The sequence below is a fragment of the Doryrhamphus excisus genome, chromosome 9 (assembly GCF_030265055.1).
Source record: "Doryrhamphus excisus isolate RoL2022-K1 chromosome 9, RoL_Dexc_1.0, whole genome shotgun sequence".
NCBI classification, from domain to species: domain Eukaryota; kingdom Metazoa; phylum Chordata; class Actinopteri; order Syngnathiformes; family Syngnathidae; genus Doryrhamphus; species Doryrhamphus excisus.
The window spans coordinates 12330952-12355257 of NC_080474.1; the positions used below are offsets into that span (position 1 = coordinate 12330952).

Below are 24306 nucleotides of genomic sequence, written 5' to 3' on the forward strand. Positions count from 1 at the left end.
CATACTATTAAATGAAATAATAATTAGGGAGTGAGTCGATAAAAATGAAAATGTTTCTGGTATTACAAATCATGACACCCGGAAGCGACCGCTGACCCGGAAGCTGATTTGTCGATTGTTAAAACGAAATATTTTCCGCTCTGGGTTTGTGTGAGATTCACCCGAAAAAGAAAGGTGGAAACGTGGGGGTTTTGTGTGTAATTAAACGCTAAAAGCAAACGCGAAAGAAGACAAGAGTGGGATTGTGTCTAAAGCCAAAAGGAAAAGGTAAGTCGTTCTTAGCAAGAGGTATTATCGCTAACATGCTAGCTTGCTAACTTCGGCACAAGTCAACACATCACCCAGAAAACGTGGCTCAAATGTAAGCAGTGGCTACATTGTACTATATTAAATCGTAGTAAAACATGTTGAGTAAATGAGTGCGCCCCACGTTGGTTTACGTGATTACGTGGTTATTCATGTCTGTTCGTGTGTGTTCATTTCAGACATGGACTCTCCAAGCAGAAGTCCAGCTCCCAAAGAACACAATGGTGAGTTATACATACAAGATGGTTGTTATATATGTGATATCCTAAGGGTGCGTTCCGACTTATTTATGGTCCGGTTAAAACGGACTATCGTCCGTTTACTCTGATAGTAAGGCAAATTTTTTCATGGGTACAGTACAGAACCAAAAAAACGGACCTTGTGGAAATCTTTACCTATTTGGTACTGGCGCATGCGCGCGGATGCACCCTAACTATGAGTAGGTACAAATTGAATTTTTAATGAGTTGGTTATTAGTTCTATTCCGAGTGTTTAGGATACAGATTCATAAAAATATCATCCTAAAATTCGGACTGCTGCGCATGCGCAAAACCACCAGGGATACAAAAAACTCAAAAATTATAAGTGGAAGATAAACTGCGATGTAGCGAGGGAACACTGTATACCAGAAACAAATGTAGCTTTGCTAACTGTTTGAATCAGTTGCACACATTGCTACAAAATCGTCAACAAACTGTAATATCCATGCTTGAGGTTAAGGAAGATGAGCCAGTTCTTTATTAAAAGGGAAGTATTATGCTTCTTCCACGTTTCTTACCTATAAATGTAGTTAGAAAGTTGTATTGTCATGTTAAATGATGCCAAAATTTCAGATAATGAGGTTTGCGCATTTGGAAGTGAGCCCTGAAAGAAGTTTCGGGGGGCGTTGCAAAACTGTTCTTTGTTGATGTCACAGAGGAGATGTGACAGCTTTTTCTGTGTGTGTCTTCAGGAGAATCCGACGAGGTCTCTGGGCCACAGCAGACTTCCTCTGCTCCCAGAAGTCCTGAAGAAGAAGAAAAAGGAGAAGCAAAAGTTGACCAATCAGGCAGCGAAGCCTCCAGCAGCTCAGAGAGCAGCAGTGAAGATGAACACAATGTAGCCATGAGGAAGATCAGGAGCAGCGTGGCTCAGATCACAGTATGTAATGGCAAACATTAAAAAAAGTTGAAAATAAGAAATAATCAAAACATGCATCACGTTACTAGACTTAATACAAGGGAGTAAACTACATTTTATGACACAATGTAGCTGCTATCAAAACATGCAAATATTACTACTAAATATATATTTTGTGGAACATTTTCAAATTTGATTGAAATTGCTGATCCCAACAACTAGCGAGTTATAAAGGAAAATCTTCAGTTATCAGGAGTGACCAAACTTTTTTATACCACTATACATGATGTTAAAACGCTGTATAATGCTGTGTAAAACGTGTGAAAACAACTACAATGTTCTCCTTGACAGGTCCTGACAGCGTGGCGCTTCAGTGTATTGTTATATTGTTTTACAAAGTCACATCTTACGATGGTGTAAAAACCGGTATTAATTAATTTGTGATACGTCATAATTGGCCCACCAATAAATTGGTTGGGCTCTATTGACAACCTGTGTACTCAGTTATCCAATTTCTCATGTCCTGGTCCACCTGGGTTTTTTTTATGTCCACAATTTCATAACTATTGCTAAGCAGCGTAAAACAGCAGCAACATAACTACGGTCTAGTTCCACAGCATTAAATCGTGCACAAAACACCGTTTTTTTTCCAACAATTTCAACACACACGTACTTTGTACGAGCGTGTTTGTTTCAATTGTAACTAGAGGATTGATCACATTACAGTCGAGTGCTGTACACTGTATCCAGGACTGTGTATAATGTTATATTGTGTAAACAGTGTGTTTTTTATTGTGAAAACACATTTTGAAAGGTCACTGCTTGCTTGCAGAGATCCAAATCCAGGTCCAGGTCCAGGGAACAAGATATGCCTGAAGCTGGAGAGCAGAACAAATCCAACTCTGTGGAGAGGGACAGGTCCAAATCAAGATCCAGGGAGCATGAAAGATCAAGGTCCAGAAGCCGAGACAGGTCCAGGTCCAGGGGACGAGACAGGTCCAGGTCCAGGGGACGAGACAGGTCCAGGTCCAGGGGACGAGACAGGTCAAGGTCCAGGGGACGAGACAGATCCAGGTCCAGGGGACGAGACAGATCCAGGTCCCGGGGACGAGACAGATCAAGATCCAGAGAGCGGGACAGGTCTAGAGAGCGTGATCGGGACCGACAACATTCCAACAGAGGACGCAACACACGGTAAGATGCCTCTTGTCCTTATCTGGCTGAATAAATGTAATGGCATCAAAGGTCCTGCAGGCGAAAGGTGGTTTTCACCATGTCCACTCTATTCAGGGATCGCTACATGGGTCGGCATGACGACGGAGATCACCGCTCTGATAACCACAGGAGCCGCGGTCGTGGCCTCTCCCCAGCAGCCAACGAGCCTCCAGTCAAGAAGAAGAAGGAGGAGCTGGACCCCATCCTCACCAGGACTGGCGGGGCTTATATCCCCCCTGCCAAGCTACGCATGATGCAGCAGCAGGTCACGGACAAGAGCAGGTTTGACCTTGTGATCTTAAAGTGATCATTTAGTGAATTATGATGAGGCTTGATGTTTTGCCCCCGGTGCAGCCTGGCCTATCAGAGAATGAGCTGGGAGGCTCTGAAGAAGTCCATCAATGGTCTGATCAACAAAGTCAATGTGTCCAACATCGTCAACATAATCCAGGAACTCCTGCAGGAGAACATTGTCAGGGGGAGGTGAGGAGGGTGGACACATACACGCATACACGTGTTGTTTAACTTGCTGACGTGGCTTCCATGCCCTTTGCAGGGGTCTGCTGGCCCGCTCCGTACTGCAGGCTCAGGCGGCGTCACCCATCTTCACTCATGTGTACGCTGCCGTTGTGTCCATCATCAACTCCAAATTCCCTCAGATTGGAGAACTTATTCTCAAACGCCTCATCCTGACCTTCAGGAGGGGCTACCGCCGTAATATCAAGGTATGCCAACGTGACACTAAGCTAGCATGAAGTAGCACGATGATGCATCACTGGTTTGTAAGGACGGCAGCAATCTCTTGTTGCTCAAAGCCTATTGGAGCTCACACTCTGGATGGCATTAATGCCGTTATCAAAATATGTCTGTTTTCCAGCAACAATGTCTTACCTCGTCCAAGTTTGTGGCTCACCTCATCAACCAGAATGTGGTACGTGTTTGCATGGTTGCCTAACTGGTCGCCTGGTGGTCCAGGCGCATGAAACTGTGTGCTGAATTTTCCGTCTTGCCCTCAGGCCCACGAGGTCTTGTGTCTAGAGATGCTGACGCTGCTGTTGGAGCGGCCTACTGACGACAGCGTGGAGGTGGTCATCGCTTTCCTCAAGGAATGTGGCCTCAAACTGACCGAGGTCTCTCCCCGTGGAATAAACGGTGCACAGCAGCAACTTCACACACACATTGTTCTACATTTTTTAATTCTCATCATAGTTAATAACATGTTTTGTTTTGTTTTTCAGCCATATTTGAGCGTCTCCGCAACGTCCTCCATGAGTCGGCCATTGACAAGCGGGTCCAATACATGATTGAGGTGATGTTTGCCATCAGGAAGGATGGCTTCAAGGACCACCCTGTTATCCCAGAGGGTTTGGACCTGGTGGATGAGGACGACCAGTTTACACACATGCTGCCGCTGGATGACGACTACAACACAGAAGATGTCCTCAGTGAGTCAACAAGCAAGCAGTTGCACCCTGCTGTGCTTACTAAATACACACTGTGCTCATCATCATATGTGTGTGTGTTTGTGTGTATACAGATGTTTTCAAGCTTGACCCAAACTTCCTGGAAAATGAGGAGAAGTACAAAACGCTGAGGAGAGGTGAGAAAATCTTGCAGATATTACTGTCCAGTTAGCTATGACTTCCCTTTCTACTTGAGCCAATCAGCCTTGTCCTCCTGTCAGACATCTTGGATGAAGGCAGCAGTGATTCTGGCGAGGAGGGAGATGGCAGTGAGGATGACGACGACGATGATGACGACGACGATGAGAAGCAGGAGGGTGAAGGTGAAAGCGGTGGTCCTGGTACTGTCAGTTTATAAAACAAAACAAATAGCAACATATTTCTTTATTGTGTGTACACAGACGAGAAGGTGACCATCTTTGATCAGACTGAGGTCAACCTGGTAGCCTTCAGGAGGACTATCTACCTTGTCATCCAGTCCAGGTGACCACCTTCATGCACAAACATCATTGTACGCAGCCAATGAAGCATTTAAGGATGATATATATGCTATAATTACATATAGCATCGACATGTTTACAACTGGTTGACACATGGTCCTCACAAGAAGATGCAAGTCTTCCAGTGGATGTCACCATGGACCAAGACATGTCTCAAAAAATATAGTGCGCATACGAAACATAGCAAGTCGTGTGTGTCCTAGTTAGTGTGTTTTCTTTGAAGACAACATCACAGTTTTGAACAGGACCATCAAACACTGAGACAGATTGAGTGTTGCTTTCTGTTATTTCTGCCAAGGAGAACACTTCATCAGACACATGCTGTGTCTCAAATGGGATACTTACGTCAGCACACTTCAATACGCTTCAATGCTTTACAGCACAATGGGTTACTCCTCAGCTGCCATTATTAACTTAGTATAAGTTAGTCCTTCTCCTTCCACTACATGGCTAAGATCGCAACCATTTCTTGTATAGTTTATGTGTCGTGTGGTTCTGTCTGTTTACAGTGCCAAACGTAGGTGTCCCTTATATATTACATTGTTTTCACTAAGTGATTCGACCTTCCCATGTGGATGTGACTCTTTACTGATCCAACACAATCTGATAAGAGCAATACAAAATTTCAGCCTTAAATAGTACTGCTCACTTTTGATTGACAGAGACGTACTACCGGTGCTTTATTAATCTGCCTGTGGAAACAAAAAGAAGCTCCACCCAACATCAGGAAAGAAGCTGGAAAAATACCTAATTTCTTCCTTCTTTGTTTCCGCACTTGTGTAGTTTGGACTTTGAGGAATGTGCTCACAAGCTAATCAAGATGGACTTCCCTGACAGTCAGACGGTGAGTCTACAAGCAAACACGCACACACACACACACACACACACACAAAACAAGCGCACAGCAGAGAACTTGTCAGGTTAACTTTCATCATCCCTGTAACTGAGTCACTACACACACACACACTTTTATGGTGTGTGATTTGTCTTTTTTTTCATTTTACTGTTTTCTTTTTAAAACATTTTTGGTTTATTATTATTTTTTTTTATTGTTTATACAATTGGATTGTTAATAGTTAAAAGTTGCTGTTCAAATAAGGGATGTCCCGATCCACATTTTTGGCTTCCCATCTGATCGTATCTGGTATGGTCCTTTTTGATTTTAATAATAACAATTTGCTTTTTTTACACAAATTAATGCACTAGCATGTTGGTGTGTGGCCCTTTGTTACGAACTTGATACGGCAACCGGATTGACCCGATGTCGTGGCCGAAGCTGATATTCTCCTAAATAATTTTAAAAATACAGCAGTACGGCAGCCGATCCTGAAGTTTGGATAAGGACATCCCTAGTTCTGATAGATACACATCTATTTACTGAGTATGGGGGAAAATATGGAATTTAGAAATGTCAAAGCCATAGGAAGCCTCATACATTCATTTTTGCCTATGTGTGCATATAAATGTGTGTGCGCGCGTCCAACTGCAGAGCGGGCTGTGACTAATTCTGTCAGGTTGGGACGACTCATCAGAACAACACAAAGCATTGTGTCACAAACATGGACACTTAGTCCACATGCTCTGAACAGTATCCAAGTATTCGATGAACTGTGTGCATGTGTGTGTGTGAGTACAGAAGGAGCTTTGCAACATGATCCTGGACTGTTGCGCTCAACAGAGGACCTACGAGAAGTTCTTTGGCCTGTTGGCAGGGGTAAGACATGCATGCATGCTCAAGAAATATCTCCCTTTTTATATGTACATTGAAAAACACCAAAGCCTGTGATGTGTGTGTGTGTTTGTACAGAGGTTCTGCCTGCTGAAGAAGGAGTACATGGAGAGCTTTGAAGCCATCTTTGCAGAGCAGTATGAAACCATTCACAGACTAGAGACCAACAAGCTGAGGAACGTGGCACGACTCTTTGCTCACCTCTTCTACACTGACTCTATTCCCTGGAGTGTAAGGCTACCGACACAATTAGACATGCATCACCATCGCTCTCACAAGTCACATGACCCGATGCTCATCCTGCAGGTGTTGGAGTGTATCAAGATCAGCGAAGAGACCACCACGTCATCAAGCAGGATCTTTGTCAAGATTCTATTCCAGGAACTATGTGCCTATATGGGCCTTCCCAGACTCAATCAGCGGCTCAAAGATATGTATGTACACACACACACACACACACACACATTCAGAGGGCTGGTTTAATCAGCAGCAGTAAAATAAAACAAACATTGCAGTGTCACTTACTCACCAGGTGCAGCCATCAGGGGGCAGTAAATCTCCATTATGTTTGACACGATGGCTGAGTGCTGAGGTTAATATAATAATGACAATATATGACAAATTGACTCTATCTTTCAGGACTCTGCAGTCGTTCTTTGAAGGTCTTTTTCCTCGTGATAATCCCAGGAACACTCGTTTTGCTATCAACTTCTTCACGTCCATTGGTTTGGGTGGACTGACGTAAGACACACACACACACAAACGTTGGCGCTCTGCCCCCAGTGAAGGCCATACACAGGTTGTGTATGTGTGTGTTGTGGCCTACAGGGACGAGTTGAGGGAACATCTGAAGAATGCCCCAAAGATGATTATGACCCAGAACCAGGAAGTGGAATCATCAGACTCATCTTCCTCAGGCTCATCTTCTTCGTCCTCTGACTCCTCCTCCTCGGACTCCTCCAGTGAATCGGATTCTTCAGACTCGTCATCCAGCAGCAGCAGCAGCAGCAGCAGCAGCAGCTCAGGTGTGTGTTAATGTTAAACAAGCTCATCTTCATCACTGTGATGCTGCCATTGATACCCGCGTGACCTTCTCAGACTCAGACTCCAAGCGCAAGAAGAGGAGGAAGAAAGGACAAAGTGAAAAGACGGAGAAGGTAAAGAGGAAGAAGAAGAGTTCCGACCAGCGCCAGCCGCCCACAAGCCGCAAAGGCCACGACAGGCAGGATAGGAAGGGCCGAACACGTGATAATGACGAGGAAGATGAACGAGAGCGCCGAACACGTGATAATGACAAGGAGGAACGTGAACGAGAGCGCCATCACCACCGCAGCAACAGTAGCAGCAGGCAAGACGACAGGAGGAGGGAAAACCAGGAGGATGACAAGGACAGGCGGAAAAAGGAACGCGAGGGCTGGAAGAAAGCCGAGGAGTGGGGGAGACAGGGAGATAGAAGGGGGAGGGATGAGGACAGGAACAAGAGAGAAGGGGAGAAAAATAAGGAGAACAGAGACGGGAACAGAGAGGATAGAAGAAGGAGATGAAGACTGGCGAGTGTTTCTAATGCTCATTTTTATCTGAGAAAACAAACATTAAAGTTGTCATTTTTCAATGCTTTGTTTCTTTTTTTTAACTTCCTTTCTTTTCGGAAGTCCCAGCAGCCATCTTGTCCCCCAGTGGACTCTGACGTGCGCCTGCTGTTTAGTAGTGCAACACAGTGACCTGGATGTCTGCATGTAAACAGACAGGTGGGAACTCTTAAAACTAGACTGAAGCTTACTTCCATGTTTATAGTAAACTGTTTCCATGATGACCACTTGTGTGTGTACGGGCTAAAGGCACGCATGGACACACTGACATCATGCCACCAAAGGTGCGCCCAGAATTGGTGGTTTACATCTGTTTCAATTTGAAGCACTTGTGTGCTTACACTTCAGTGCCTATATTGTGTACTTAAGTTCCTGAGTGTGCAAAATTTGAGTGTTCTGCTGTCCCAAATCCATTACTGTCAATGCACACTTGCACATCTTGACGCATAAATTGCAATATATATTGCAATATATATCTGCATGTGTTCTCTCCTTTAACTGGTGAATTGCAACCACTCAAAAATAGTGAGTGCAACATCTGGATACTGACAGTGCTCTGCATTTTGCTTTACATACTTCTCATTGCAAAGCACATGTGCCACAAGACATGGTGTGTGATGTTCACTCAGTGTGGAATGTATCACCATAGTGACGAGTCAGCGCTAAAAGAGGCCATTAGCTTAGCAGGTTAGCACACATATGAGCACTTAGCACAAAGTACAAAGTTAACGAGAAGACGTCCGAGAGCTGATTGGCTGGAGCACGCATGAGGGAGGGGGCTCGTGTGTGGTATGTGAGACCACCAGGTGGGAAACACTAGAACAGTTTTTGTCTTCATTTGACCATTGTCGTGCGGCACCGATAATGGCACACGCAGGTGAGTTTACCGTCAAGACGTGCGCTCCTGTGTGTGTGTTTACAGTATCGTGCGGACATGCGAGTGCAGTGCGGGTGAGCGATGAGACCCGGGCATGCGCAGTGTCTGGCTCAGAGCGGTCATTCGCGCTTCTTGTGTGTCAGTCAGGTAGCGTGTCTTTCAATCACGCACACGCGCGCTTCACTTGACTGCTGATTGATCGGCAGTCGTGCGCGTGAACAGTACCCATCATCATCGTCATTTGGTAAGTCAATATTTTCCTTAACCTCACTTTGAAACTTAAACAATGCAACTAATTTTATCACACACACATATAAATATTATATATATAAACTTTGAGGAAACAGAAAGCATATTTATTTGCAGCTTAGACTAACCGCTAACCTACTAACTAGTACTCATTCATACTCGCATACATCCGCTCCATAGTCCATAAAACATAATTCGTGGTAATTAATATAGCAGTAAATGCTAGTGGTTAGTTAGTATTAGTTTTATTTATGGAGCACATAAAGCAATAATAACCACAAAACAATTATATGAACGACAAAACTGAAATTATGTATTATGTTTCAAACACGACATAGTCAAGCTAATTTTTAACTGCTAATAAATCAGTCAGTCCTAACAAAACTGCACAGACATCAAAACGACAGTAAAGAGTAGTAAATAGTAATGTAATGATGTGTGTGTTGATAGTGTCGACAAAATGTTTAATTCCTATGTATGCTTCATTAAGTCACTCTCTTCTTCTCCTCCACATAAATCAATGTGACCTATTTATGCAACATGACAGCATTACACCCTCTATGTGTGTGCGTGTGTGCGCGCGTGTGAGTGTGTGCCAGGACTCCAGCAGTGTGCAGATTGAGAAGCAGCATGTTGTTACATCACTTTGCAACCTGAGCGCACACACAAAACACAGATAATGTGTGTCATTTGTATTGACGTTTTTAAAATAATATATTAATAAATCACCCGTTTTCTGGTTGAATACAGCCTATTATTAGTTTAAATATTTTTATTTAAATATTCATAATCGACCAGTCCAGGGTCCTCTCCCCCAAAGCCAGCTGGGATAGGCTCCAGCATACCCTGTGACCCTAGTGAGGATAAGTGGCATTGAAAATTGATGGATATACGCATATTGAAGAATATTTTACTCATTTTTTTGCAAAATGAAGCATTTTCAAACATCAAATAAAAAAACATTCATTCATTTTCTACCGCTTTTTCCTCACGAGGGTTGTGGGGGGTGCTCGAGCCTATCCCAGCTGTCTTCGGGCGAGAGGCGGGGTACACCCTGGACTGGTCGCCAGCCAATCACAGGGCACATATAGACAAACAACCATTCACACTCACATTCATACCTATGGACAATTTGGAGTCACCAATTAACCTAGCATGTTTTTGGAATGTGGGAGGAAACTGGAGTACCCGGAGAAAACCCACGCATGCACGGGGAGAACATGCAAACTCCACATGTCCACATGACTATTATTTGTGATGGTCTCCGCGCTAACCACTCGACCATAAAAAACACAATCAACTAAAATACATATATATGGCATTCAGAAGACTCAAAAACGCTGTAAATGATGTGTGGTATTCTACACTGGTCACAAGTTTCAGTAGTGTTACTGTAATGTCTGGTGAGACATTTCAGTATCAGACTTGAGCTCACAACAGGCATAATCATCCTTAATAAAAACACGGGCTACTGTTGTGGCCGTAACCCTACGTAATCCAACTGAACTCTGAACCTTCCTGTCTGCCTGTCACTCAGCGTCCCTAAGGAACACATTTATAGCAACACATATTATTTACTTGACGGCGGTCGAGTGGTTAGCGCGCAGACCTCACAGCCAGGAGACCAGGGTTCACCCTCGGCCATCTCTGTGTGGAGTTTGCATGTTCTCCCCGTGCATGTGTGGGTTTTTCGGGTACTCCGGTTTCCTCCCACATTCCAAAAACATGCTAGGTTAATTGGCCACTCCAAATTGTCCATAGGTATGAGTGTGAATGGTTGTTTGTCAACATGTGCCCTGTGATTGGCTGGCGACCAGTCCAGGGTGTACCCCACCTCTCGCCCGAAGACAGCCGGGATAGGCTCCAGCACCCCCTGCGACCCTCGTGAAGAAAAGCAGTAGAAAATGAATGAATGAATATTATTTACTTTTTATGACTATTACATTGAATAACATTAATGTAAATATGACTATAAGGGTGTTAGTTAAAGACTAGAGGGCTCTAATAATGTTAAAGGGGACCTATTGTACTATTGTACTCCACATGACCGATGAATGTTGTTGCAATGTTGTATTCTCATGTCAAATGATGCCAAAGCATCAGATAATGAGGTTTGCACATTTGGAAGTGAACATCTGTAAGATGTTTTGGATGGCTGTACACATTTGGTTTTATAGAGTTTTTCTAACACAGAGTTTTTGACATTATTATTTATATGGCCTAGGAGTCCACAACTCAATACAAAGTGCCAAAAATTAGCATAATAGGTCCCCTTTAAAAACATTTACAAGGTTTTTCTATGTTCTAACTGTGAAAATATTCAATTTAAAAAGAAGGAAGTTAATTTGTCACGGTCAGATCTGGAACCTTCTTGCACCTTCATCTCTGATGTGGCATATTGTTCAGGCACATATTATTTGCACCTTTATAAGCATCACCATAACGACAGATGTTCACAAGCAACGTGCGTGCACACATGCACTTCAGGAGGCATTCAAAGTGTTTAATGAGGAACACTTTATTACTGCCCACTATTATTGTCTATACACCACGTTGTGTAGTGTAATGTTTGTGTGTGTGTGTATGCGTGCATAGCAGCAAAGCGCTAACAGCTAGCCACCTCATTACACCAATTCTGTCTGCTGTGATTTATGGAGCTACCTGTGTGTGTGTGTGTGTGTGTGTGTGTGTGTTTGAACTTGTGCACCTGCTTGGCATGTTATTGCAGGAAATATTTTAATTAATGTTGCGTCAAGGGACCCCTGGGCAACAAGGAAACGATGCTAATCAAATGTGATTGGAAACATTATTTTAATTAAACACACAACACGATTTTAGGAGTGTGTATGCATGTGTGTGTGTGTGTGTGTGTGTGTGTTTCTGAGCTGTTCTTCACTGAAAGTCAGTGAAGATCACTCTGATGTAGTTCAAGGTCACAAAGTAGTTCAATCAGTCGTTCTTCATTAGTCATCTTCCAACATGATGTCATAATGACTATTTGGTTGAATTTTAACAATAGTCTGTTCCAGGGTCAAATTGTGGCCATCATTACAACATTATTAGGTGTACAGACAATGATTTAGGTCACATTTTAACACTGTAAAGCATATTTGTTCTGTAAATATTTATCAAACTCATGTAAGGTGCTTAATTCCTTGGAGGAGGTAACAGAGCGACCAATGCAGCTTCCTGCTGCGAAGTGTCAGCTTTCTTCTTCACCCGCGGAGTGTCAATGAATCTTTGATGATTCAGCACTTTGTGAAGGAAGTGATGTCATTGCCGCCGTCTCACCTTTCTGGACAGCCAATCACGTGGCCCACACTTAACTGATCACCCTTCAAACCTTCTTGTCTACATTTAGACGAGAGTTGTATGTCTGAAATGGAATACTTCCATCGGTACACAATGTTTCCCCTACACTCATTGTGTCATTGTCGTTGTGGAGAATAGATTTGACGCTATCTATTCGCCCTTGCTCATGAAACAAATTGTAATAGGACTATCTGTTAATGTACTGCACTTTGTCGTTCCAACTCCGTCCTGTAGAAGGTATTTTAACTCTTCATTTTACAGGTCTTACATGTAAGTACCGTACTGCACCAATAGTAATGGACTCGCCATCATGGCAAAAGCGTCACATAGCTCACAGCTGTGACAGTCAAAGGGCAGATGTGTTCACGTTTGGTGGGGGTGAAGGGGTGGGCCGTGGGAGGAGTCACAGGAGTGTCAGTGCTGGTTTAGAGGCGCACTAATCTCTGAACACGCACACGCGCACTTTAATGTGCGGATTATAATCTCAATCCCACAATCCTCTTCTGCCCCAACCAATCATTGTTTGTGTGTGTGTGTGTGTGAGGAATGACACTGCATGTCATCTGCGATGTTTGCTGAGACAACATGGTCATGTGACTGTCCACCTCAACTTCGTCACTTATCACCGCAAACATGTACCCGGCTTTTACTTTTGACGTAACAGAATACAACTACTACAAGTTTAAATACCAAAAGTTAACTTTTTATGCTATTTACACTGCTTATCCTGCTTCTCTTCTTTTTACACTTAAAAATCGTTAAAACATGACTTAAAACATTGTCTGTACATGTAACAAAGCTTTCTTCATGAACACAGATTGAGTATTTCTGTGTACTGTACATGATTTCCTGTGGGAACAATCCACAACTTTACACCAAAATGTGATGTAATATTCCTTTGGTCCATGGCTCCCTTCTCTCAGTACATCACATGGTCATTTGCATCCGCTTGGCCAGTGTTTGTAGAAATCTTGTAGGTGCAATCATGAAAAAAATAAAGATGCTTAAAAAAACATAACTATACATAAAATATTATGTACATGGATACATATTTTGGGGAGTCAGGGCTATGGTATTAAAAAAATTGTTGTTGCAAGTTTTTGTTATTTTGTTTCATTGTGTTTCTGGGAGCAGGGACCCTTATCACTTTGTTCTACGATCCTTGAATGCAGCCTAGTTCTCCGATGCTGCACAGATAAGAGACTTATACTATATTTTTGTCATTCGTCTTTGACCTAAAATTTGTTCCCAGAATTTGTTTATGCTGTGTGGGAATGCATAAAGGTAAGATTTTATGACGCTAATGTGCAAATTTGTCACAGTATCTCCAGGCCTGTTGTAGTATTTTTTTTCAATGGTATGTATTCATTTTGTGGTTATAAGTTGAGGTTGTGGTTGTTTTAACGAGAATAACAGGGACGAGTGTCGAGCAAAATGTTAAGTCAATTGTTTGTGTGTCCTGACACGTGAGCGTGTGTGAGTAACAGCAGCTTGTTGCCTGAAGGTAAAAGACAACCACTCATGGACATCTCTTTTGTATGTCTTTGTCCGCTCTGTGGGGGTGTGTGTGTGTGAGTGAGTGAGACTAACATTAAAGCCCCTCCCACCTCCACCACTGGCCTACTGAAAAAGATGAAGTTCAGTGGTGCTGGTGGGTGAGTTACACTTAAAAACTGCTCCAGAATGTTCCTCACATGGAAGATCTTGCAATAGGACAAATAGCAGAACAATGATAATGAGTGAAATAATCAAGTTTAGTCGTACTGTATTGCAAAACAGTAATCTGTTCCAGGGTCAAACCATGACCATGATTTTATTTAGAAAGGGCGATTTCCTGTGGGCAAGTGAACAAGTCATAAAAAGCATTCAGTTCAGATAATGCTGTGTCTCAATTCATGACTTCTCACCGTCAGCGATGAAGACACTCAGACCCCCCCACTTCCTGGAGGGTGGACCGACACTCACTCTCGCAAGTGCGTGTCCACAGCGGATGGATGCACCTGCTGTCAGCGTCAGTTTGTCAGCTGAGCAGATGACAGGTGAGCGGCATCCACCAACGCTGTTCAGACTTAATTGTTTTGTGTTGACTCTACCTTGTGTTTCCTCAGCTGCTAGTTCCACCTACTCGCTGTGTGCTGTGTGCAACTTGCAACTAACCTCAGCGGCTCAGGCTCAGCTGCACTACAACGCACGCTCACACTTGCGCCGTGTACGCCAGATGAAGGTGGGCCAGCCGGGGGCACAGGTAGCAGGTATGCCCCCTAATCGCCCAAAACTAATTCCAGCAAGATCATGTTAGCAGCCTTAGAAATGTTAACATTAGCATGTCAGCAGCACTTCCAGCATTTGTTAGCAGGTGACCAGTGATAGCATCAACATTAGCAATGTTAGCAATAGTAGCAGCATTAGTGTAGTATGCCATGTGCCAATGATTCAGGTGATGTTGTCTTCCAGCAGGGGGGCAGTCCAAGCTCCTCCCACAGGCATCAGGTTGCTGTCAATCCACACAAGTCCAAGGGTCAGAGCATAGCGCCCCCCTGTGCTCAACTTCAGGTAGGACAACAAGGTCCCAAGGCAAACGGTCACTAGTGGCCTCCACATCCTTATGCTGTACTGACAATATTCATTCATTTTCTACGGCCTATCGTCACAAAGGTCGCGGGCATGCTGGAGCCTATCCCAGCTGTCTTCGGGTGAGAGGCGGGGTACACCCTGGACTGGTCGCCAGCCAATCACAGGGCACATATAGACAAACAGCCATTCACACTCACATTCATACCTATGGACAATTTGGAGTCGCCAATTAACCTAGCATGTTTTTGGAATGTGGGAGGAAACCGGAGTACCCAGAGAAAATGTACAGTGAGAACATGCAAACTCTACCGCCGTGCAGCCCCGTACTGACAATATATATTTAAATTTTTTTATTTCCATTTAGGCAATTTTTTCCTGCTTCTGAAATCTATTATCTGTCAGCTTAAGTTGCTACACTGTAAAAACTAATACATAGAAAAAAATTATGCAACAATGCGTTTATTATTTTTCAGTAATGATAATATCTTCAAAAGTTGTGTTCGACAACCGAAATTGAGTTTTAACTTGCGTTCACTTAATATTTTGACATTTACTAAAAATTCTTCTACAACAAAACATAGCAAATCAAGTTTTCTAAGCAGTTTATTTGAATAAACAATATTCAATAACATTCAATAACAATTACAGCACAGCTGGCACAGTTATCCTTTTGCATACTTAAGCTAGTGCCAAATGTAAAACATCTGCGTCTATATAAATTACGCAAATACGATTTAAGCCTCAAACATGTTTTTGCAGGTGCCTACTTGGAATAAGCACAGAAATTGAGAAACATTTTCAACAGTGCTATTCTTGAAACTCATTTTGCATTAATTTTCAAACAAGAGCTTTAAAAAAAACAAAAAAAACACAGCAAGGCCTGTTCTGAGTGGAAGCTGTCCTTTAAAAGCGCCTGCTAAAGCCTGCTATTTTGACAATAATGGATATGTGCTGGCTCATTTTGAGGCCATAGCAAATTTACACTGTCATATAAGATGTACAATCACATTGTATAAAAAGAATATGAAAGGATAATAAAATATTTGCTGAAATGTGAGGCCCCAGTGTGCACTCACTTTAGTCACACACTAATTCAAGAGCAGCATGACTAATTGACCACAGACTGTAGGAACAGTTAATTTGTACATAGTCATTTCTTGTAATTACAATGAATTCCATAAAAATATCCTAAAGTCCCCAAGGCAGACAACCAGGCAGCACCAGAAGATAGCTAGCTGTTTACTTCAACAGACCATTTTTGCGGGAACCACAAAATCCAAAGAACTGAATAAATAAGTGCACATTCTGGAAGAACTATGAAGCTTAGTGTGCTGGTTATAGTGTATAGCTGCTCTATCGGAGTCCACAACTCAATACAAAAGGGCTGAAAAATGAGCATAATACGTAGGTCCCCTTCAAGAAAAGAGAATAAAGATCTTACAAAAGTTACCAAAGGAATGCAACAACAAAGGCTGAGTGTTACGTTTGGTTGTATGGTGGACCCCAGATGCAGAGACAAGAGGCAAAAGGAGACAACAAAAATATATGTATTCTTTAATGCAGTCCGAAAAAGTTAACACAAGGTCATGGGGCAGAAGGCACACCATGGAGCAGTCCAGAAACAAAAGAACTCCTGGAGGAAGCTGCGGTCCACTGGGTAGTAGTCAGAGGACCAAAAATAGTGCAGGGCTCAAACTACAAGAAAAAGGGAGCAGGTTTTAATGGTGGAAAAGGTTCACATTCCGAGGAAGAGTGGCTATCTGAATGCCATGGGAGATAAAGGAATAATCCAGCAAAACCCAGCTGACAGTAGCTGCTGTAATCAATTACAAGTGTGCCCAGTTGAACAGCCCCCTCCTAGAGGCTGAAAAAAAAGAAAGGAACAGGCAGACAAAATAATAGGAACAGCAGGAACAACGTAACACTAAGTACAATAAACCTAACATAACCTGTTCAATTATGATACCTGAAGAAGCATCCTTAATCTGTCTGATTGTGATTCTTATAGTTCCTCTCCTTGATGATAAAGCTATTTGTAAAGATGTAACGAGGTCACAGGAGTAGGTCCACGTTGTCATGGCAACCACTGGGAATTTTTTTATTTTTAATGGCTGCTCAAATCTGACCAACAGCTGTGTGTATGTGTATGTGTGGCTTCACTTTTGACCTCAGCCTTTGGATGGTGGTGGCTTTAGCTCCGCCCACCCACCTGTCACTCTAGCATAAACCAAACCAACCAGTCTATGTGTCAGGGTTCCGTGGAGTTGTTTCTCCCCCTACTGGTGAAAAGATTTTGTACAGGAAAAGAAGGATGATCAGCAACCACGTGACTCCCCTCTCTTGATCTCATCATCAGTGCACTTCCCAATGCATACCTTTTAACCAACTCATTGGATGTGACATTCAAATATCTTTACTTATATTTAACTTTACCATACATCATCTTCTTTAACACACATACACAGTTGTAATTCCATTCTGTGTGTGTATCAGTGTACACTCATGAAACATTCACACACACACACACACACACACACACACACACACACACACACACACTGTCCATTACGTGATGCTCGCTCAACCATGGCAAGCTCTTTGGCCTCCTCCTCCAGGCTGACATCTTGGTGGGTGTTTATGTGTGTATGTGTGAGCAGCCTATCAGGAGCCAGGTCAGATGATGTCATCATCACCAATACAAATACTACGAACACACACACATTGTAAGTGTAAAAAAAACTTCAGGGATTACTTTTGGACTTTTGTAAAGACATTTGCGACGTTTACATGAGGAGTTTTTCCTCTTTCCGAATGGAATCTTTCCGAAAGACATTTCCGAAAACAATGGTATACATGGAAACGAATAGTCCAATCTCTGTTCTACATTTGCCGCTGTAATCTAACAGAATAACCCCTTTTTATGGTCAGACTTAATTGGTCCCATCGTCTTGGGACCAATTAAGTCTGATTGCTAGATTGTGAATTTTAGGTTCTGTTCTTGAATCTTGAACACAAAGCCTTGGTGGGTTGATCTACTTCTGCAGAATACCCCCTAGCTCTTCAGTCTTATCGTATTGTCATAGCGAGGGAGCGGAAGTTGTTAGCTTCCTTAGCTCATTGTGCTAATTAGCTGTCAAAGCCGCATATGTCTTGTAAACCATGATGTGTCATGTGACTTCACTGTCATGCTGGTGGTATGAAACAAACATCGGAGATACCTTGACGGTTCTGCAGGCTGCTACCCACGTGTGTGTGTCATTCTTCCAATTAGCTGTTCATGGAAAAAGTTGGACCTTATTTGTAATTTTTCAAGAAAAAAATGAGCACCACAACCAGGATCTACACATGTTCCTATAGTCTGAGTTTGGTGATATCTTATTTGGGAAAAGGAATGTGACCTACTTACACTCTCTTTTTACATTAACATGTCTGTGTGTGTGTGGGTGTCTGTGTGTCAAACCGCTCACTCTGGGACCTCAGGTTACCTCCACCAAGTATTTGTCACCAAAATAACACCAAAACTATTTACATGAAACACTGCACGGAGGAATAATCTCACAGAATCTGACAAGCAGTGTTTGTTTCCCTACATCATCCACGCAGCAGACATTAGTGCCACCTACAGGACTGCAGTATATAGCTTGAATCTTACCTTGCATAAAGCTGTATCACAGATGGAATACTGTACTTCTGTCAGTACACTTCAAGTACTTCACTACAAATATACTGTGCACAATGTGTACTTGAGCCGATCTTAAAATGGCAATTATTGGCGTGTAGTAAGGCTGAATCCCTTGGGGAAGAAGTCACTAAGAAATGGGACACCACTTGATTATCATTACCACTTGCTGGCTCAGACAAAGGCAGAAGATGAGATATACTTAAATTGTTTGATCATTTATGAAACGCAGTACATTTAAGTGAAGATCTATCTGTGTGAGCTGACTAGATATAACTAGCGACTACCAACAATTCAAAACATGGAGAAGTGAGATTCAGTGTCCATCACTGCGCACTCACCATTTTGATGATGATTTGATTTTAATTTGTATTCATAAATACAGAAGTGCACCAAATGAGACCACCAGTGTTCCACCAGGGTGACCATATTGGGTGATGCAAGCTAGCACCTTAAGCTTGAAGCTTGTTTTCTCCCACTAGGTCACACTGTTGCCTCAGTAGAAGTCATTCATGGAGGGCTTAGTCCATATGAGGAATGTTAGCACATGCTTACAACTTCATAATAATAAGAAAAAATGTACAAATGTTACTATTCCAGTATGAGCTTTAAGTGGTGTAGAGAGTGACTGGTTCAGTGTTCAGCAGTGTAACATAATCTGTAAGTAGTGCTCATCTATGTCTTGTCGCCGCGATCACGTTTCTCCTCTGGGAGCCAAAATGGCAGTGGGGGATTAGGAAGTGACACCCGGTGTTTTGGATAGCGATGACGCGTGTCACCGCCGCTGTGGTCACCTGATCCACCGCCTTTTGCCGGCAGCGGCGATGAGCTGCTTGTCTTTGAGGCGCACGCTCAGGAAGCGATGAGCACCTTTCGGGAAAGTTCTCTTGAGATTGGAGGACATATGGAGGACAGGTCAGGTAGGTCACTTCCTGTTGGTGCTAATGAGCTTCTAGACGCTAATCAGTATGCTAGATATGAATGAAGATGACACGGATACCAATAAGGCTTAGAACAGTGGTTATCAAACTTTTCACAGCCACGTACTAGTGGTGGGCAAAACCGTTCATTTGAGTGAACCTGATCATTCCGGTTAATTCAGTAAAAAGACTTTCAGTCAGCTAACCCCACCCACCCACAGAGCGAGGCGCAACAATAGGATAAGACAGGCAAGCACGCAGATAGTCCCGCCCTGCAAAAGGAATGGTGAACTGATTCTCCAGCCAATCAAAAAAAAGCACGGACTGAACACCCGTTTTAGGGGCGGTGACCTTGTTCATTCCGTTCACAAAAAATAACTAGTTCTTTTGACCCATTCGTTCATGGCCGACACACCACTACCATGTACATCTTCAGCCATCTGACTGGAGGTCATGTACCCCCTACTGTTGCACACTTAAAAAAGATAAGAAGAATAGGAAATACATGTTTGTCTGCAGCGTTGAAGAAAGTCATACACATAAGTGTCACACATGGTGTGTTCAAGGACCGCCGAACAAAGCGCCTGCATATCCCAAAGACACATTATTCTTGAAAGCATTCATTTACTTCCATGTTCAAAATTGGGGGCTTTCTAACATAGTCAGTCCATCCAGTCAGCAAACACATAAAAATTAAATACATACAACTCAGAAAACAGCACCACTTAAGAAGACCAGCTCTTCAAGATTGAACAGGTACGTCATCATCAGACTTACTTATATGTTCATGTAATGCACACGAAATAATCACCAACTGTAACCTCTAACTGTTGCACCACATTAAACAATCACAAGCTTGATGAAAGTTATTGGGGAAAGGACACTTTGCGCCAACTTTCTTTGAAAAAAGTCCCAGTCCAGTCCTTTAGGTTACAACTGCCAAATCAATTCTTCAGGCTGGCCTTCCATCTGGATCTGCACCAAATGCATCTTGCTTTGCCATTGTGACTCCACCTGAGTCACAAGTTTTATCGCTTTTGTCTAATCCTACAGGCTAACTGGCTAACAAACACCTCCTGGCTTTTGTGCCTGGTGGAGGTAATGAACTGTGTCGATCATATCAAGTTGACAAAAATATATTACACATGTGACTGCACAAGTCACACTGCTCAAGGTACTACAAGGTACCAGACCCCCCGGCCTCTTTGATGGCCACGTCTGGCCCATGTACTTGAAACACAAGAACTCGAGTGGTTAGCGCACAGGCCACACAGTCAGGAGACCTGAGTTGGATTCTCTGTGTGGAGTTTGCATTCTCCCGTGTGTGTGTGGGTTTTCTCCAGGTACTCTGGTTTCCTCCCACATTCCAAAAACATGCGAGGTTAATGGGTGTCTCCAAATTGTCCTTAGGTATGAATGTGATTGTGAATGGTTGTTTGTCTATATGTGCCCTGTGATTGGCTGGCGACCAGTCTAGGGTGTACCCCGGCTCTCGCCTGAAGACAGCTGGGATAGGCTCCAGCACGCCCGTGACCCTCGTGAGGATAAGCGGTAGAAAATGGATGCATGGATGGACGGAATATTACACATGTGTAAACAAAACAAATTAAGTCAGTGAAAATAACTTGTCATTTGACATAATGCTAGTCCGATAGTGTGAGACATTAATAGTTTTATGTGGAGTCATTTGACCGGTTTGCTTTTTGACTCCTATGTGTACACTGGAGGGGAAGGTCTTTTATTTTGGCGGGTCCATATTATATGTGCATTTAAAAATAGACGTAATATTACTTTCATGAATGCGTTGGTGACAGCTGTTTGATTGTTTTCACCTTGTTGACCACTTCGTCACGCTGATGATGACTTGTTACACACACACACACACACACACGAAGGTCGTGTCAGGACAACTAACAATAGAACATGACATGGTGTCATGTTCCTGCTGCTTGCTTGAATAAGTCTAAATGTTACTTATACTGTAGTACAGTACAGTCATTTTTTGTGTATATGATTGTTCAAGTACACAAAAAGTGTACTAATAATACTTTTTCAATTCTTGCAGGACGTGTGTGTGCGACACTGGCAGGTGCCCTGCCTGGCCTGATAGGTGGCGCTGGAGGTCCATCCGTCCTGATGAAACCCTTTTTGACTTTTCCCATGGACACCACTGCGCCAGTGGCACTTTTCCCAAACTTCAACACGGTTTGTGTGTGTGTGTGTGTGTGTGTATGTGTGGACTAATACATTGCAACTTCTGAAGTCAGAATGCTAGCAACAGTGCTTCACTTCTTTTTACACTTGGATGACAGTTAAAATGTGCACATGTGCACAGCTTTTGTGATATGCTATTGTCGTTAATGTCTGTCTCTCAGATGGACCCCGTGCAGAAGGCCGTCATCAATCACACCTTTGGTGTTGCCACGGCGATCAAGAAGAAACAGGTGATCACGTGCGGCGTCTGCCAGCTGAGGTTCAACTCTAACGTGAGTGGCAGCCTTTAGCCCCGCCCCATGGCCCCTGCAGTAGCTTTGATTGACAGTTGGTTTGGTCCAGTCACAGGCAGAGGCTCACTACCGAGGCAGTCGTCATGCCAAGAAGATTAAGTCTCAGGAGAACAAGAGCCAGCTGTCAATCACTGCACAGACCAATGGCAACAACTCCAGCGATTCAGGCTCCGCCCCTCCAATGACCACCAATCAACACACAGGTAAATTGAACATGAAGGATGCCTGAGTGCAGCTAAACTTGTGACTTCATCTCTTCCTTTTTCTTGTTCTTCACATTCTTCGTCTTTTTCTTCTCTTTCATCTCTTCATCCTCTTCTTCTTCCACAGATGTCCCCTCCCTAAATAGCCCCGCTTCCCTAGCCCCCTTCCGCCTCCCCTCCTCTTCCACACCCCTCTCCTCACCCTCCTCCAGCAGAGCGGGAAGTGAGACTCCTCCCACCAGCCCTGCCTCCTCCCTACCTGCATCCTCTTCCTCCCCTCCAGCCCACACCTCCCCTCCTCCTCCTTCTCCTCCATCCTCACAGGAAGCTCCGCCCATCATAGAGTCCGAGGAGGAGAAGGCAAAGAAGCTTCTTTATTGTTCTCTTTGCAAAGTGGCTGTCAACTCTCTGTCTCAGCTGCAGGCTCACAATGCAGGTGAGGGGGGCGGGGCCGGTGTTATTATTATTAGCTTACCTAACTAACACTAACCACTAATGTTAGCATCGTTTGTCCTCTTTCAGGGTCCAAACACAAGACCATGCTGGATGCTCGGAGCGGTGCTGGTCTAATCAAGTCCTACCCTCGACCCGGCACCAAGCTGAAGACCTGCGTCAACTCAGCAGTGAAGGGATCCGGTCTACAGAACAAAACCTTCCACTGCCAAATCTGTGATGTCCATGTCAACTCTGAGATACAACTCAAACAGGTAGTATCATGGAAATGGAAATAGTTTGTTCTGAGGTCAAGCTGTGGCTTCTCCTGATCTTTTTCCTTGTAATCTCCTTTGTCTTCCTCTCCTTTCTTTGCCCTCCTCTTCTTTTCCTTCTACTTCCACCTACAGCCTGAATACAATTGTTTCAAATGTTATATCTCATTAATAGTGTTGTGGTGTCATGTGACTCATTTTTGTAGCACATCACCAGCAGGAGGCACAAGGACCGCGTGGCCGGAAAGCCCAGCAAAGCTAAATACACTCCTTACAACAATAATAACAACAACATGAGAACACAGCGCAACTCGTTCACGGTGAGTCTTGTTGTCATAGCTACATGTCACCTAGCAACACCCCTCATCTCGTTTCTTTTGTCTCTCGTTACCATCCAGGAGCTGGCCAAGTCCTCTTTTCTTCCCCCTCCTCCGTTCCCCACTCCACCTGCCTCCCTCTCTACCTCCTCCCCCCTCTCCATCACCCTCCAGCCTCGCCTTCCCTCCTCCTCACCCCTGGTCACCGCATCCTTCCTACGTTCGGCGCCAGGACCAATAAGAACGAACCACTCCTCCATCCTTTTCACTCCCTACTGACGCTGACCTATGACCTCTGTGGACCACTCCACGCAACTGGGCTCATCTTGGACCAGAGCCTGAGCAGAACCAAAGAAACATGGATATCTGGGAACTTCCAGAGCCAACAGCTTGGTGTCTTAACAGTACCAGAGGAAACCGAGGAAACTTTGAAGGTGAACACTGGACCTTCATTGAGAGAATCAGCACCAGAAAATGAAAAAGGACAACTACGGGTCTGGATGGGTGGGTTCAAGTTCTGTAGTAGCTGTGGGGTGAATGACCTGCCAGAACCTTTAGACTTTTGAACAGGAGTAAGATCTGACCCTCATAGAATGGGTCAGAAGCTCCAGGTTTTGGACCCTGGATTTGCATTTCTTTCTATTTGCTCTTTGAACTTCTTTTCCAGTATGTTTGGGTCGACCCTCAGAGGTTTGAAGAGGTTCTCTTGACTAGGAGCCACTAGAGGGCAATGTGTCATCAGCTCCATCAGGCTGGACATGTGAGGTACGTCATGACCTCTTTAACATCCATGTCTCACAGGCAGCAGAAAACACGATGAACATGATGAAGATGAGACCCCCTCCGACACATGCTGTCGGTTTGTACTTCTCTCGTGCTCGTTTGCTTCCTCCTGAACAACTTGAAATGTGTCTTTAAGTCTTCCACACGTTATGATGATGACAATTGTAATGATGAAACTGAGGAAGAGGGTTAGGGTGATTGTGGCAATGATGATTACATACAGACCTGATCAAAATCTTCGGACCAGTTGAAAAATT

At 43.6% G+C, this 24306-nt stretch overlaps 2 protein-coding genes across 7 annotated transcripts; both read left to right on the forward strand.

The window, feature by feature from the left end:
• Positions 1-88: 88 nt before the first annotated feature.
• cwc22 (CWC22 spliceosome associated protein homolog) lies at positions 89-8101 on the forward strand. Of its 4 annotated transcripts, none has more exons than XM_058082054.1 (21): positions 89-267; positions 486-530; positions 1259-1446; positions 2258-2469; positions 2500-2619; positions 2716-2922; positions 2995-3123; positions 3197-3365; positions 3518-3571; positions 3657-3792; positions 3879-4085; positions 4178-4240; positions 4325-4426; positions 4505-4586; positions 5387-5447; positions 6240-6317; positions 6411-6563; positions 6639-6766; positions 6972-7073; positions 7161-7357; positions 7431-8101. In XM_058082054.1, exons 2-21 carry the CDS (start codon positions 488-490, stop codon positions 7874-7876), a joined length of 2877 nt encoding a protein of 958 aa, XP_057938037.1. In that variant the 5' UTR covers positions 89-267; positions 486-487; the 3' UTR covers positions 7877-8101. The 4 variants fall into 4 exon arrangements, with proteins under 4 accessions (XP_057938037.1, XP_057938038.1, XP_057938036.1 ...); XM_058082055.1 differs by having other exon boundaries at positions 2566-2619; XM_058082053.1 differs by having other exon boundaries at positions 2258-2619; positions 7437-8101.
• Positions 8102-8846: 745 nt separating this feature from the next.
• On the forward strand, positions 8847-23549 carry znf385b (zinc finger protein 385B). Of its 3 annotated transcripts, XM_058081709.1 has the most exons (11): positions 8856-9042; positions 14273-14398; positions 14468-14611; positions 14814-14912; positions 21598-21737; positions 21908-22018; positions 22089-22242; positions 22370-22678; positions 22765-22949; positions 23156-23269; positions 23348-23549. In XM_058081709.1, the coding sequence occupies exons 2-11, from the start codon at positions 14275-14277 to the stop codon at positions 23543-23545; spliced, it is 1578 nt and encodes a 525-aa protein (XP_057937692.1). In that variant the 5' UTR covers positions 8856-9042; positions 14273-14274; the 3' UTR covers positions 23546-23549. The 3 variants fall into 3 exon arrangements, with proteins under 3 accessions (XP_057937691.1, XP_057937690.1, XP_057937692.1); XM_058081708.1 differs by having other exon boundaries at positions 8847-9042; positions 14817-14912; positions 23156-23549; XM_058081707.1 differs by having other exon boundaries at positions 8850-9042; positions 23156-23549.
• The last annotated feature ends 757 nt before the right edge of the window (positions 23550-24306 follow it).